This window comes from Sorex araneus, chromosome 10 (assembly GCF_027595985.1).
Source record: "Sorex araneus isolate mSorAra2 chromosome 10, mSorAra2.pri, whole genome shotgun sequence".
NCBI classification, from domain to species: Eukaryota; Metazoa; Chordata; class Mammalia; order Eulipotyphla; family Soricidae; genus Sorex; species Sorex araneus.
Window position 1 is genome coordinate 22,614,233 of NC_073311.1, and position 15,446 is coordinate 22,629,678.

General features: G+C 35.1%; 1 protein-coding gene across 2 annotated transcripts in view; it reads left to right on the forward strand.

The window, feature by feature from the left end:
* OTOGL (otogelin like) overlaps nt 1-15,446 on the forward strand; it is a 162,883-nt gene that overhangs the window by 21,373 nt on the left and 126,064 nt on the right. For both annotated transcript variants that reach the window (XM_004602698.2, XM_055118362.1), the window contains exons 8-15: nt 336-541; nt 7,065-7,192; nt 7,743-7,849; nt 10,339-10,445; nt 10,643-10,768; nt 12,913-13,021; nt 14,304-14,350; nt 14,776-14,921. In XM_004602698.2, coding sequence (XP_004602755.2) covers nt 336-541; nt 7,065-7,192; nt 7,743-7,849; nt 10,339-10,445; nt 10,643-10,768; nt 12,913-13,021; nt 14,304-14,350; nt 14,776-14,921 — 976 coding nt within the window. The remainder of the gene's footprint in view (nt 1-335; nt 542-7,064; nt 7,193-7,742; nt 7,850-10,338; nt 10,446-10,642; nt 10,769-12,912; nt 13,022-14,303; nt 14,351-14,775; nt 14,922-15,446) is intronic.

Genomic DNA, 15,446 nt, shown 5'->3' on the forward strand with positions numbered 1-15,446 from the left:
CCAGATATTAGTACAGCGTATATCGGGGAGGATGCTAGACTTGCATGTGGACAACCTGGGCTTGATCCCACATGAACTGAGTTTAATCCCTGCTATTTCATATGGTTCCTGGAGGCCTTCAGGAGTTTTCCCTGAGTACAGCGCTAAGAGTAAGTCCTGAATATCACCAGGTGTAATTCAAAAACAGACAAACAAATCTAGTTGCAAATTTTATTCACAAATATTGGGTAATAATTTCTTTAATTTACCTAACTCAGCAGTCTTAGTAAAATATATAATGTTTAATTGATCCTTTACCGTAATTCTTATATGGTCTTTTACAATGTTTTTTAAAGTTTAACCTTGCCTCAGACAATTGGAGAAGTTTTCATTGAGAAACTAGCCGACTATATCTTGGTGAAAACAACCTTTGGTTTTTCTCTGGCATGGGATGGAATATCAGGTATTTACCTCAAACTGTCTGAGGAGCATAAAGGGAAGTCTTGTGGCTTATGTGGAAACTACAATGCCATTCAATCTGATGATTTCATCATTCAACAAGGTGAGTAGAGCAGAATTGTGTGATTTCTGCTGAGTTCTTCCTTAGTTGATTGAACTCAAAGGGGTATAACTTATTTTAGGTTGAATAACAGTGATTGCTATCATTAACCCGTTTTCCTGTTTTAATTTTTAAAAAATTTTATTTTCATAAAGTTGTTCACAGTAATTTATTACATTCAATATATCAACACCAATCCCACCAACATTACGCCTTTTCACCACCATTATTTTGAATTTTCCCATCACCATTCAAGCCTGCCCCACAGGCAGATGTTAAATTATTAATTTTATATTGCTTGTTATGAGTAGCATGATATGTCATGTGGCTGCAAAATTGGCTGAGTGCTCCTGGAATTCTAAAATTTTAAATGATTTGGGTCTGGAGAAATCTCTGCAGCAAGTTGACCAGTTCTGAGATTCATTTGTGAGTCTCTGGATCCTGGGCATTTATCCACTTAAATGGCATCCAGAGGAAGTTAGTAGGTGTGACAGCTAGAACCTGACAGGGATGGGGAGAAGGAAAGGAGTAGCCCATCCTTGATCCCTTGAAGCCTGGAGTTTGCAGTCACTGGTCCCACATACCTGGGAATTTCATTGGGTTTTGGAGGTTTGTGGCCATGGGGATTCACTGGGGGCAGGTGGAAGAAGGACACCTGTTCCCATCTGAGGCACCCAGTGGAATCGGCTTGGCACAAGGTCTGGGAGCCATCTCGGCAGCGAGCTGCTTGGCTCTGAGATACCTAGCGTGCTTTACCTATTTTAAGTGGTTTAAATAAGAAAATATTTTTTGTGTCATTCTTACAAAGCAAAAATTATTTTGCATCTAGTCTTTTTTTAAAAAAATTTATTGAATCCCTGTGAGATAATTACGAGCTTTCATGTTTGGGTTACAATCACACAATGATCAAACACCCATCCCTCCACCAGTGCACATTCCCCATCTAGTTTTGATAGGAGTGTATTAGATGACTATCAAATAAGAGCTTTATATAGAAATGTGTCAACAGAGTTAAAAAGTTGAATAACTTGGAAAGGTTTTTATCATACATGATGATGTACGTATCATCATACATCTATTTATTAAAAGTCATAAAACTAATCTCAGTGAGCTATCAAAAATGTGTTTTATTTTAATTTGGATCCCGAAATATAATGGCAGCAGAATACGAGATACGAGAATCGTCAGTTACAATCATTTTAGTCGATAAATGTAAATGAAATAAAACAGATTATTGTTCTTAGTACTATCAGAATTGATTTTGAGTGTTTCAACTATTACAAATTTTATAATTTCAGACAATTCATATATTTTTAGCCATAAAATGGAAATATGATACTATGAATATAATCAGAGTTTTCAGGAATGGTAATATTTATTATGATAGCAAACATAAGCACTTAGCTATATTATTTCAAATCCTACAGCAACCTGTACAATGAGGTTGTTTTAATTTTACAATGAGGACACAGTGTCTTGTACATCCAGGCTAACACAGCTAATAAGTGGTTGGTTCTGTCAGGGTTAGATTCCAGATCTGACTGACTCAGTGTTGAGATATTGATGTCAGGTGCTATATAATATTTTTCACTTACAAAATCCATAGAGAAGAGTTGCTTATGTGTTGGATATTAGGTGATGGTAGCACTGCTGTAGCACTGTCATTCCATTGTTCATCGCTTTGCTCGAGAGGGCACCAGTAACATCTCCATAGTGAGACTTGTTGTTACTGTTTTTGGCATTTTGAATACGCCATGGGTAGCTTCCAAGCTCTGCCGTGCGGATGGGATACTCTCGGTAGCTTGCCAGGCTCTCCGAGGGGGACGGAGGAATAGAACTTGGGCTGGCCATGTGCAAGGCAAACACCCTACCCGCTGTGCTATTGTAAGCCTTATTTAGAATGTTGGTTCTGAATTTATACTATAGAATCCATGTTCTGCTTTGCCATAGAAATGAAACTTTCTAAGGTTGTGCAGTAGTTAAGTTGCATTCTTAGAACAATTCCCACAAGTTATCCCTAGTACCACATGAACTCCCAAGATTTGCAGTGACAGACCTGGAGGAATTGTGGGATGTGGTAAGCACAGCTGGGAAGGCCAGGCTGATGTTTGGCACAAAAGGTCCCAAGAGAGTAGAGCTGCCTCCTGGGGTTCAAGCACTGAACTGTAGGCTGGTATGCTGAGAATGGTGGTGAGGGGACCCTGGGACCCTTGAGCACTCACAGCTTGGGATTCTCTCCCAACCCCCCAGTAAATTAAGACCCTGCGAAAATACAAATGCTTTATGCAGGATAGAACTGTATTATTTATTATTATTTATTCAGAACAGTAATACTAGGTATAGGGTATCAACAACTAGGTGAAGACAGGATTCCAAGATTTCAATTTACACATATCTAACTTGGAGATCATAATAAATACAAGATCTTCCCATCCATGAGAATCAAATATGAAAGTGTAAGCATAGTGCGGGGGTGATAGAACAGCGGGTAGGGTGTTTGCCTTGCACACAGCCAACCAGAATTCAATCTCTGGCATTCCATATGGTCCCTCAGCAATGCCAGGAATTATTCCTGAGGGCAGAATCAGGAGAAACCCTGGAGCATCACTGGGTATGACCCCAAAAGCACCCTCCCCCAAACAGGTGTAAGTGAAAGTATTGAAAAAGTTTGTAAACTTTAAACAAATGTATGCATGGTATTGGATTGTTAAGAAAAATGGCATTTTGCATTGTCTTTAGAATGAAAGGCTTAACATTTTGAAATCTTGAGTCTGCATTAAGATGTAGAGTTTTAAACACCGAAGAATCAATCATTGGTAATTAGTAATTTTTCTTTTGTATCAAAATTTCATATTACCAAGAAAATATCCAAATCTCAGAGTTAGAAGGGACAGTTTCCCCTAGGGCCCCTGAGAAATATGGTGTCAAGGTAAAACAGAATATTTTCATATGCTCTCGTTTAAGGCAGAAAACTCAGCATAGGGATTGAGTTAAGGAAGGGTCAGATAATCTTTGATAACCTAAAACCTAAAATATTTTGTTCACAGTAAGGTGAGGGGAGCTGTATGCAAATGGGTATCAGTGAATTATGAAGAAGAGTAATAGGAAGCAATTGAGTTGATTATGGCTAAAATGGCAAAAAAAAGGAAACTGAAAGGAAAAGGAAGGAGCCTCAAGAAATATTATAGCTATTTTTCTGTTTAATTTAGTTCACGATCTAAAGCTTAGTAATAAAAGTGGCACTTTGTACTAAATTTAAGTGCTATGATTATAACCTCTTTTGTTATCTTTTCCCTATCTATTTATATTGTAAAAACAAAAATTCACAGATGAGTTTCTTTAAGATGCTGACTTTTCTTCTTTCTCTCCTTCCTCTCCTCCTTCTCCTTCTTCTCCTTCTCCTTTTTCCTCCTCCTCCTCCTCCTCCTTCTCCTTCTCCTTCTCCTTCTCCTTCTCCTTCTCCTTCTCCTTCTCCTTCTCCTTCTCTTTCTCCTTCTTTTTTGTTTGTTTCTGGGCCACACATAGCTGAATTAAGGACTTACTCCTGACTCTGTACTTAGAGAACACTCTATTTATTTATTTATTTTTTGAATCACCATGTGGAAAGTTACAAAGCTTTCAGGCTCAAGTTTCAGTTACACAATGCTCAAACACCCATCCCTTCACCAGTGCACATTTTCCAACACCAAGAGCCACAGTAAACCTACCCCCCCATCCCTTCACTCCCCAACCCCCCACCCTGCCTGTGTAGCTATAAATTTCACTTTAATTTCTCTTTGATTTGATTACATTCAATATTTCAACAAACAACTCACTATTATTGTTGGAGTTTCCCCCCACAAAGTCAGACCTGCTGGAAAGGAAGCATTTGATAATTTGTTTTCCATTGCTGAGAATGAAGAGATAGCCACAATCTGGAAAAAACCAGAGTGCCCAAAAACAGAGGACTGGTTAAAGAAACTTTGGTACATCTATACAATGGAATATTATGCAGCTGTTAGAAAGCATGAAGTCATAAAATTTGCATATAAGTGGATTAACATGGAAAGTATCATGTTGAGTTAAATGAGTCAGAAAAAAAGAGACAGACATAGAAAGATTTCACTCATACGTGGGATCACTCTAGATACCAGTATTTTTTCTGATAATCAGCCTATACTTCACCAAGTAGATAAATTTTTAGAGGCAGTGAGGTAGTCTGATTGAATGCCTCAGACCAAGTAGTTTCTTAACAGTGATTAAAATTGTATTTCTGCATTTCTATTCATCATTTAGGGATGACTTTACAAAGAAAGGAGGCTTTTCAGAGCTTCTGTGAATTATAAATATTTTCATTTGTTATATTTTTGAGATTCTGGTCCAAATTCATGTCTATATCTAGTTACACAACAGTACAGAAGCTCTGGCTTAATTTTTTTTGTTTTTTAACCCCATCATAATAATTAATAATGCTTCTCTTTTACCCTCAGAAATGGATAACAAATTACTCCCATTTGCCGCACATTTTATGCAAGTTTCCAGTTAGCAGTTCCCAGAACACCGATGAATATGAATTTAAAGTCTCAGAGTAACCAACTTTCTGACTTGTTGATTAATACAATGTAGTAAAAATAGCAAAATATGTGGTTGAGAAATTCAAGTTAATGTGATCTCTGGGGGACTGTCTTAGTTGTATAGTTATGTTCAAATTTGTTCATAAATATTGAAAAAAGTGGGAAGTTAGGACATGGTTTTGGTTCAGAAGGCTTAAAATGATATTTTGAAATGAAATATGTTTACTCTAAAAAAGAACATTGGTTTTCCAATTTTAAATAAGTGTATTAGACTAGAACACTGAATCAGTATGTAACATTTCCAGCAACAGCAGAAATAGTGGAATGGACCAGTCTTACTTGAAAACCCTAAAATTCTAATAATCTATTAAATAAGTATTGCAAACACTTTGTATTTACCCATTTGCTCCCAAGCAGACCTATTTTGAGCAAACTAACTTACAGCTGACTATAAAGGGTACATGACAATTAGTTTAAACAGGGTCCTCATTCCATGTAGCATATGTCGTAATGGAAAACAAATTAAAATATTTTTGTGAACAATAAACCCATGAAGAAAAAAATGTAAGAAAAGACAATAAGAGTTATAGAACATGAGGTGTTGTGTCCCATATCTTGTGTGAGAGAGGGCCTATTCAAGAAGGTCACATTAAAACATGCCTGAGTAAGATGTGGAAGGAAAGAGAGGAAAAACTGATGATGTTAGTGATAACGGAAGAGGAGGAGTTTAAGAGTCAGAATCCTCCTGACTTTTGTGGGAATGAATTGAGTGAAGACCAGTACGAAACTGGTTCAACTGGAGTAAGTTGAGAAAGAATTAAAAGTGGATATGGAGGAAGTTTGGATTGAAAAAGCAATAGTTAGATAATGTAGGAATCAATTTATGTATAAAAAAGTCTTCCAGATTACACTAAAATTTGGTATTTTTCACTTAGAAAGCAGAACATTCTTATAAATGAACCCCAGCCATTTTTTTCCTCTGACGGGTTTTAGCATGTAAGAATTCTCTACCTAACCTGAAAATACAGAGACAGAGCATCAACAAACATTTGATTTGAGATTTTTATTCTTGCAGTACAGGAGACTGGCATCATGATAGATTGTGGTTATGTAAAATCAGGTGCTGGCAAATTGAAGCTCAAATCTGAAGGCTTACTGTGTTCTTTGGAACTTTGAGCTTTCATTTTGTTCATTTCTACTAAGCCCTTGAGATTTGAGATTCCACCTTTGTCTGAATGTGGGGCAGGATTAATTTTCATGTCAGGTCCTGAACTTATTCTCAGGCCAAGTTCTGAAACAATTCAGACTTGACTGAGAGCCGAGAGTCTAAGATATTCACTACCCTCTATTTCCTGATTATTAACTTCTGAATCTTCTCTTTGAATAATGCTGAGATAGTGCCAGGATTCTTAACAATCTGGCCAAATATGTTCAGAGATATTGCTCATCAAATTCAGAGGAAATGGATTCACTTTTTAGTCTTCTTTCCTCCAAGTGTGATTTATAGCTTCATTGTTTATGTAACAGCTGTCCGAAATGTCTATGAGGACACAATCTTTATTTATTTATTTTTATTATTGAATGCCACTTGATATAGAACCACAGTTTAAGTAAGGTTTTGACTAGTGTCAAATATAGTGAAAGGACTATCTAAAAATTTTCACACTAAACTTTTCTTAGGTTTCTTGGTTTTTATGAATATTTTTTCTTTTTCCCTGCCTACATGTAGTATTGGCTGATAGCACTTTTATTGGCAACCATTCTGTACTCTCATTTTCAATCCCTTCTTTGCTCTTTCTATGACATTTGCATTTTCTTTCAATATTTACTTCTATTTGGTATCTATTATCTATTTATATTTAGCTAAAGTAATTTTATAATATAATAGAATGATAATGTAAAGTTATCGAGTTTGCAAACTCTGGAAAGTGATGTTATTTTGCGTATTTTGTGTATATGTTTGTATGAAATAGAGGACTATACAGAAGACATTGCTATGTTTGCAAATAGCTGGTCAATACAGACTCCAGATGATATGAAATGTGTACCTATATCCTCAGATTTTCCAAATCCATGCTCCAGTGGAATGCCAGCTTTTGAGGTAAATTTTTTTTTGCTTTTTTTTCGGGGGGTCACACCCAGAAATGCACATGGGTTACTCCTGGCTGCGCACTCAGGAATTACTCCTGGTGGTGCTCAGGGGACCATATGAGATGCTGGGGCAGGTTGAACCCAGGTTGGCTGTGTGCAAGGCAAATACTCTAGCCACTGTGCTATCGCAACTTGAGGTAAATCTCAATTTTGTATAAAATAATTTTGTGTGTTAGAAGTAAAGTATTCATAAATACTCTGGACATATTTAATTTGAAGAATATTTACTAAAAATACTATAGAATTAAAACTCAAATTCAAGAAACAGAACTGCAACAAGAATAATTTTAAGATTTTCTTTCAGAAAGAGTGAAACTAGTAAGAGTTTCATAAAAACACTCATGGAAATATGTAATCAGAAAAAGTGTTTATTAGATTATATGAATGTAAATTTGCTTCTCTTTTATTGTAAGAGAAGATAAACTTATATCAGTTGACCAAATGAAAGTGAATGCATGTCATTAAATATGTTATGGTGACTGTCATTCTGTTCTGCCTAGGCAATCTTCTTCAAGTGTCAGATACTGTTGCAATTTCCATTTCTAAGCTGCCATGAGTATATTGACCCATATTTATATATTGCCAGCTGTGTTAATGATCTTTGCAAGTAAGTAAAATGATTATTTGCAAAAAGAACTTTATCAAAAGGGAAGAGCTAAATACCTTCTGTAACTTAGCCATTTCAGCAGCTCAAAAAATATAATGAGGGATTTTAAACAGACTGTGGTAAAAAACTATTAAAAATGTAATGCATAACTGAATAACAGGTACAGCCTAAATGCTTTTATAAGCAGCATGAACAAAATACAGAGGATTTAAAAGAGGTATGTGTGTGTGTGTGTATGTGGTTAATGTGTGTGTTCTGCTGGTCCCATTTGAAAATCTAGATGCTATTTATCAAATAATGTTTAAAATGCACAGAAAAAGACACATACGATTACGATGGAAACAAACTATATTAATGTATAGTCTTCAAAATGAGGATAAACTAGGAAAAAATTGATTTCTGACACATGTACATTCTAAATATGAATTTTAACTTCAATAAAATCTTTAGTTTGACATAGTAGATAATAGCAAACAATATTTTTAGAAATCTACAGCAATTGTAATAAATTATGAAACAAAAAAGATATTGATAGAGTTACAGGTAATTTTAAGAACATTATGATATATTACATATAATTGAAGACAATATTGAATAAAAAACTATATTTCCACTGGAAATTATTGAAAGTAAACATCTGGGTTGGATTTGAAGAATGATACAATAATAGTTCTTAAGTTGATGTTTCCTAATTCTACTTCTAAGAATGCTAAACCAGGGCTTAGGTAGCTGACTTTGGATCTATGGCCCTGCACAATCCCTGAGCAAGGCTGCAAGCAACCCCAGAGCCAGGAGAAACCCCCAAGCACTAGTAGGTGTAGCCCCCAAACAAATAAACGAACAAATATACCACATGTAGCAGCAAGTAAATGGTTTTAGTTTTGCTACACCAAAGTCAATTGATTTAAACGTAAACTTTTTTTTGTTTTCTTTTGGGGTCACACCCGGCAATGCACAGGGGTTACTCCTGGCTCTGCACTCAGGAATCACTCCTGGAAGTGCTCAAGGGACCATATGGGATGCTGGGAATCGAACCCAGATCAGCTGCATGCAAAGCAAACGACCTACCCACTGTCCTATTGCTGCAGTCCCTAAATGTAAATATTCTTAATTGTTAATTTTTTTTTTAAAGTTAGCCATCCAAATTGGAAAAATAAACACATTTTCCCCTTGGTAAATTGGGATAGTAAGTTCTCCCTTGCTCTCTTGTAAATTTCTGTGTGATGTTTTATGTAACTTGCCTGAAGCAGTTTCTAAAGAAAGTGAGAAAATAGGTGGTATCTATTTTAGTAATAGTTGCATAAGGGGCTGCAGAGAGAGTACATTGGCATAGTGCTGGCTTGCAATGACTGGGATTCCATCTTTGGCACTCCCGGTGGTCCCCTAAGCACTACCAGGTGTGATCCCTGAGTGTTGCCAGGCATAACCCCCAAATCAATAATAATAATTAATATTAGCCTAAGATCAGAAAACCAATATTCAGGTATGTGAACATCCAAATCTCCTTTAATTATAGAAAATAGTGTGTCTATTCTTAGAAGTCATATAAACTTAATATTCAGAAATTCAACAATTTTTGCTGGCCTTGTTTTTCCTAAAGGTTAATACTTAAGAGGTTTGAACTATTTTCTGTGCTAGAAGTTTATATGCTCAGCCCTTGTTTCCTTCGAAAGCTAGGTTAATTAGATTAGATAAGCTGCAGGGCTCTCATTATAGTAGCTCAAGAGGAGTGCAATTTGAGAGGGGTGGCTTTTATAATAGGGATCTGAGGAATGCTAAATTTCACAAAACACAACATTCTTAACATCATTATCTTGCAAGATATTTGATTACTCAATATTGATTTTGAGTTGGGTTGGGAAAACAACTCCTTCCCTTAGTATAAATCCTGTTTATTTTATAGTTTCCTTACTAATCTGCTTCGTAATTGGCAGGCCTTGTGTATTTATTGAGGGGGTGACATCTAAGACGATGAGAAGAAAATAATTAGGAATCATTTATTCTTAAGAATACGATAAAAGTAACTCTATGGTAATTTAAACTTGTGAGAATTAAAAATCTTTTATGCCTTAAATGTTCTTTATTCAATCTTTCAAAAGTACTGCGATTATTAGTTTTGCATGATTGCAGCATATAGTCTATTAAGAGCATGGTATTTTTAGAATTATTTGTACATTTTGTACTTTTTGTTTGCAGAGAATTTTGTGTTTTAATTGAATTTATTAGAGATCTATAGGTAATTCTTGACTCAGACCAACTGTGGTCAAATTATGGAAAAACTGATGAAATAAAATTGTCTAAACTTATTCAACTTTATGTGTTTTCTGCATTATTGCATATAATACATGATATTATGTACATGATGTTATTTGTTAGTATTGAAATGTTCACTCTACATCCAGCATTTTGGAGGAGAGGAGCTTGGAAGTGGAGCTTGGAACTTCCCAAGTTTTTTATGTTATTTTGGCTCTGTCTTTTCAATTTTCCAGAACTGATGATGATGAAACCTATTGTCGGGCAGCCACAGAGTACGCTAGAGCCTGTTCCCATGCCGGCTACCCTATTCAGGACTGGAGAGACGACTTTCCAGCGTGTAGTATGTTTTCCTCTTTTCTAAAGTTGTATGTAGTTTTGTTCATTTTAGGCTTTGCGTAGCACTCAAAATCTACTCCAATTGCAGAGATTTGTTATTTTCTCAAAAAGGCTGGTAAATTAGTTGCTTAGGGGAATACTAATATATTGAAAGAGCAGTGAATAGAGTTACTTACAGTTCCTCTGTTTGCCCAATTGTAGCTGATAAATGTGATGACAGCTTCGTCCATCGGGATTGTATTAGTTGTTGTCCACCTACCTGCACATTTGAGAAACAGTGTCTTGGGAGCAATCTACATTGTCTGGATGGATGCTACTGCCCAGATGGTAAGTGTTTGATTTAAGGAACTTGGTCTGTACACATGGAAAACTAGAATGTTGGGTTCTCTTTAAACTGTATTCCCTGGTCATTAGGGCTTTTGAAGGTTTTTTAAAAAAATTTTTCTACACTGGTTGCATTTCATTCTTGAAGTAAATAGGAAGATTGGGTGTTTTAATCAAATAAAAGTCTTATTAATTTGTAAATAGCACTGTCATCCCGTTGTTCATCGATTTGCTGGAGTGGGCAACAGTAACATCTCCATTGTCAGACTTGTTGTTACTGTTTTTGGAATATGAGAACTCACCACAGATAGCTTGCCAGGCTCTGCCGTGCGGGCGGGATACTCTCAGTAGCTTACCGGGCTTTCAGAGACAGGTGGAGGAATCGAACCCGGGTTGGCCACGTGCAAGGCAAACGTCCTACCTGCTGTGCTATTGCTCCAGTCCAATTTGTAAATATTCCAAGAAATTTGGTCTCTGTACTCCTGAAGTTGCCTATGGCGAAGTTTTTGTTCTCTTGAGCACTTAATGCTATTTACATATTTCAATTTTTTTTAAGTAGAAGTAAATTGAAGGGAGGAAAAGACTTTACATATTGGTAGAAAAATATTTTTGTGCAGACAAATTTTCTTATTTAAAAACATTTTAAAATTAAAAATAACAACATATAATAGAGGTAAGTTTAAGTTTAGGAGTGGCAGCTTTACTGTTTATAAAGAATACTTAAGATTTGCTCAAATCTTGTTTTTAAAAATTGCAAAAATAAATTCTCAATGATATGTGTTGTTTCTAGTTGTCAACTTATGAGTGGACTTTTTGGAACCAGATCTGTGGATCTTGGTCCATTTTTCTGTCAGTGCTCCTTTTAGAATGATCTATGAAGCAGTGAAAACAATCCTGAACTCTTTGCTGTCAGTCAGTTCAGTGATAAGATAGTTTGTCCCTAAATATTATATGTCAATATAAGATGTTTCTTTCAACTAAAATAAAGATGGATCCTTACTCTGAAAAACCAAACTGTATCACTGTCATTTTGTTGTTCATCAATTTGCTCAAGCGGGCACCAGTAAGGTCTCCATTGTAAGACTTATTACTGTTTTTGGCATATCAAATACTCCACGGGTAGCTTGCCAGGCTCTGCCGTGCGGACGGGATACTCTCGGTAACTTGCCAGGCTCTCCGAGAGGGGCGGAGGAATCGAACTCGGGTTGGCCGCATGCAAGGCAAACGCACTAGCCACTGTGCTATCACTCCAGTCCAAGAGCAAAACTAAAATTAATAAAATAAAATAAAATATGAATTCAGGAACTTAAAAACCTCTCGACTTCAGACACAGCACAAGGGGCCGAGCGATGCAACTCAATGGCAGAGTATATGTCTCATGTGTATGACTTCTGTTCAATCCCACCCCGCAAATTAACCAACAGACTTGACTCTTCATTTGAAAATTGACTTAATTTCAGACTTTCAGAAATAGCATCCCTCAGGGTCAGGCAAGAAGGTCCAGGGGGTAAGAAATTTTCCATGGATCCTGCTGACCCTGGTTCAAATCCTAGGCACCACAGACGGCACAGAAACAGAGCAAAGAGCCAGGAAGTCCTTGAGCAATGCTCGCTGTGGCCACACAAACAGTAGAGTTAAACCATGCACTTAATAACAGCATTGACTCACATTTTAGCTCAACCATCTATAATCTTTCGAGAGAAGCATTAAAGGTAGTTCCATTGTGCTAGCTTCCTTAAGTAGCACTACTTGGTTCTTTATTATCTTCTACCTTATATAAAGTTCCCATTTTATAATAATTGTAGATCAATCTAAGAATATATTTCCTCTCATCTTTCCACCCTTCTCACTTAAAAACAAGAAGGTAAAGTTGAATTGCTTTTCTCTGTATGATGAGTGTTGAATTATTGATTTAAGACATGAGATAAAATAGTTTAAATATGTTCACTCAATAGCTACTTACTGAGACAAAATATTGTCTTTGGTAAGCAAACTGAATGTAAAGAAATTTGTATTTTGAGCATATAGAATAAGCAAATGTTCAATAAAAGTTGGTGGATTATTATTTAAGTGAATATTATACTATATTTAAGGAATACAATCTTTATTGTTTTTCTTGATAATGGATACATATTTTTCTTAAATAGGCCTCATAATGGAAAATGGGACTTGCATCTCTCTGGAAAATTGCCCCTGTAATTTTCATGGACTAGCTTATTCAGTTGGTTCAAAAATTGAACAAGAATGTACCGAATGGTATGTGATCCATTGTCAGCCAATTATTTCTGAACTTAATAGCAGACAACTTTATTACAACATATATATAAAGTAATATCTTATTACTAATTTCCTAATTTCCAAGACTCTTTTCTTCCGAAATCAATATCAAGTTGATGTTCTTTGATATATTCTGACTTCCTTTGTTAATTCCCCAAAGTCTTAGGCTGTGTGATGAGTGTAGCATTTTCTTATTGTTTCCAATGACTAATTTGCACACGGTTTTATATTTAGACCTTGAGAGCACACCCGACCTTAATTGAGTACTTTAAATTATGACTCTCCATGTTGCCATTTTTTGGCTATATCAGAGACATTTAGATTTTCGTATCAAATTGGCTAAGACTATTTTAGGAAAACATGCAACATCCAGGGTCAGTCCTAAAATAGGAACAGAGGTCTAAATGTCATCATGCTCTTTTTCTTTCCGTTTCAGTATATATAATTGAAATGCTAATGGATTCCTAATCATGTTCTTAGATATTGATTTGTATTCCTGTCTTTCAGAAACTCTGCATCTGTTCTCCAAAACTTTCTTTTTTGGAGGGGGTAGTGAATGACAGAACTGTTTTAAGAGCACTTACTGTTTTACTGTCTTACTGTTTAAGAGCACTTTATTTTCTTTCTCTTTAATATCTGATGATCCTCAAAACTAACTTTTAAAATTTGTAGAAGAGTTAACTTATCAATGTCTATTTCTCTAATGATACTGGTAAATACTTTTTGTGTGTGCAATTTTTTGTGGGGACAGGCACTTGACTATGCTAAGAGCTGACTCCTGGCTCTAAGCTCAGGGATCACTTCTTACAGGGCTCAGGGACCATAGGTGGTGCCAGGGATCCAAACCACCTCACCTGTTACTATCTGTCTGGCCTCAGGAGTGTGACTTCTTTTAGTTTAAGCAATGAGAGGCTATAAAACAGACTTTCTCTGCTTGCTTTGTATTTTTGTACCTGATTATTTTGCATTTCCTATGTATTTATCTTTAGTTATTTAAAATATATGATCTGTAATAATGATTTTCTATCTAATTTATTAGTGACTTAATTTCTCCAAAGAGGTATTCAAGGTCACATATTTTATATCTAGAAATATGGTATATTTGAGAAAATTAATCAATACATTCATGAAAGCTTTAATAACATTTCTGTATTAAAGAAATTAATATTTCTATTATTAATTAATATTAACATTATTTTAACAATTTTATCATAATATTTAATATTAATATTTTATAATTAATATTTTATGATTTATTTAGTGTATGTGTTGGTGGTGTTTGGAACTGCACTGAGCATGACTGTCCAGGTAATCTTTTAAAATATTTCAAAAATAAAAAATAAAAAAATTCCAAACAAAATATCTCAATTTCCTTTAAGTCATGATAGAAGACAGTGCTCATATTTTAAAGAAAGCTCATAACAAGAAATGTAATGTGCTGTAAGTGTAGACAGCAATAAATAAATAAAATAAATAAAAAATTACAGATATTTAGAAAGATTTGAATAAGAGACTTTGGTAAAAATTATTAAAATAACTTCTATTTAAATAATAAAGCATGCAGAAGTTCTATCATTTAGTAAATTTTATATTAAATTTACTAATATAACTTAGTAAGTTGGTGAAACCAGTACATTTTTAATGCCTGATTTACTCTGTTGACTGACTGATTTTAAGCATTGACAATTTATTCCTTTTTTTCTACATTTCCTTTTTTTTTCTTTTATTGTTAGTTCAATGTTCAGTCATGGGTGATTCTCATTTTACAACCTTTGATGGTCGACACTATTCTTTCATTGGAATGTGCCAGTACATCCTTGTAAAAGGGACTGGAAAAGATAAATTCACAATTACTTTACAAAAAGCTCACTGTGAACAGGTAAGGACATTTCTAAATGGAATTTAAAAATTTGAAAAAGAGGAATATGTTCTTTGTAAATTGGATTTGAAGTTTGAGTTAAAACAAATGGTAACATTAATAGGCTTATTTTCATCCAAAACCAAAAAAAATCAAATATTAATATATATCACTTTAATTTGCTACTAAAATTACATACCATTGATTTACAATGCATACTTATTTCAGAAATATTAAAACAAATAAACATACACCTAAACAAACATTATCTTTAACTGCATTTTATTTTACTATTATTTTTTAATTTTTAAAAATTGAATATACATGAGAGAGACCATTATAAAGCTGTTCATAATTGGATTTCAGTCATATAACGATCTAGCACCCATCCCTCCATCAATGTACATTTCCCACCACCAATGTCACCTGTTTCCCTCCCACCATTCCCCAACAATTTTGGATTGTGAAAGCAAACAGCTGTTGAGGGCTCTGTTTGGGTGGGTACCAGGCTTACCTGTCCCTCTCCAATTTACCCCAATCTGTTCA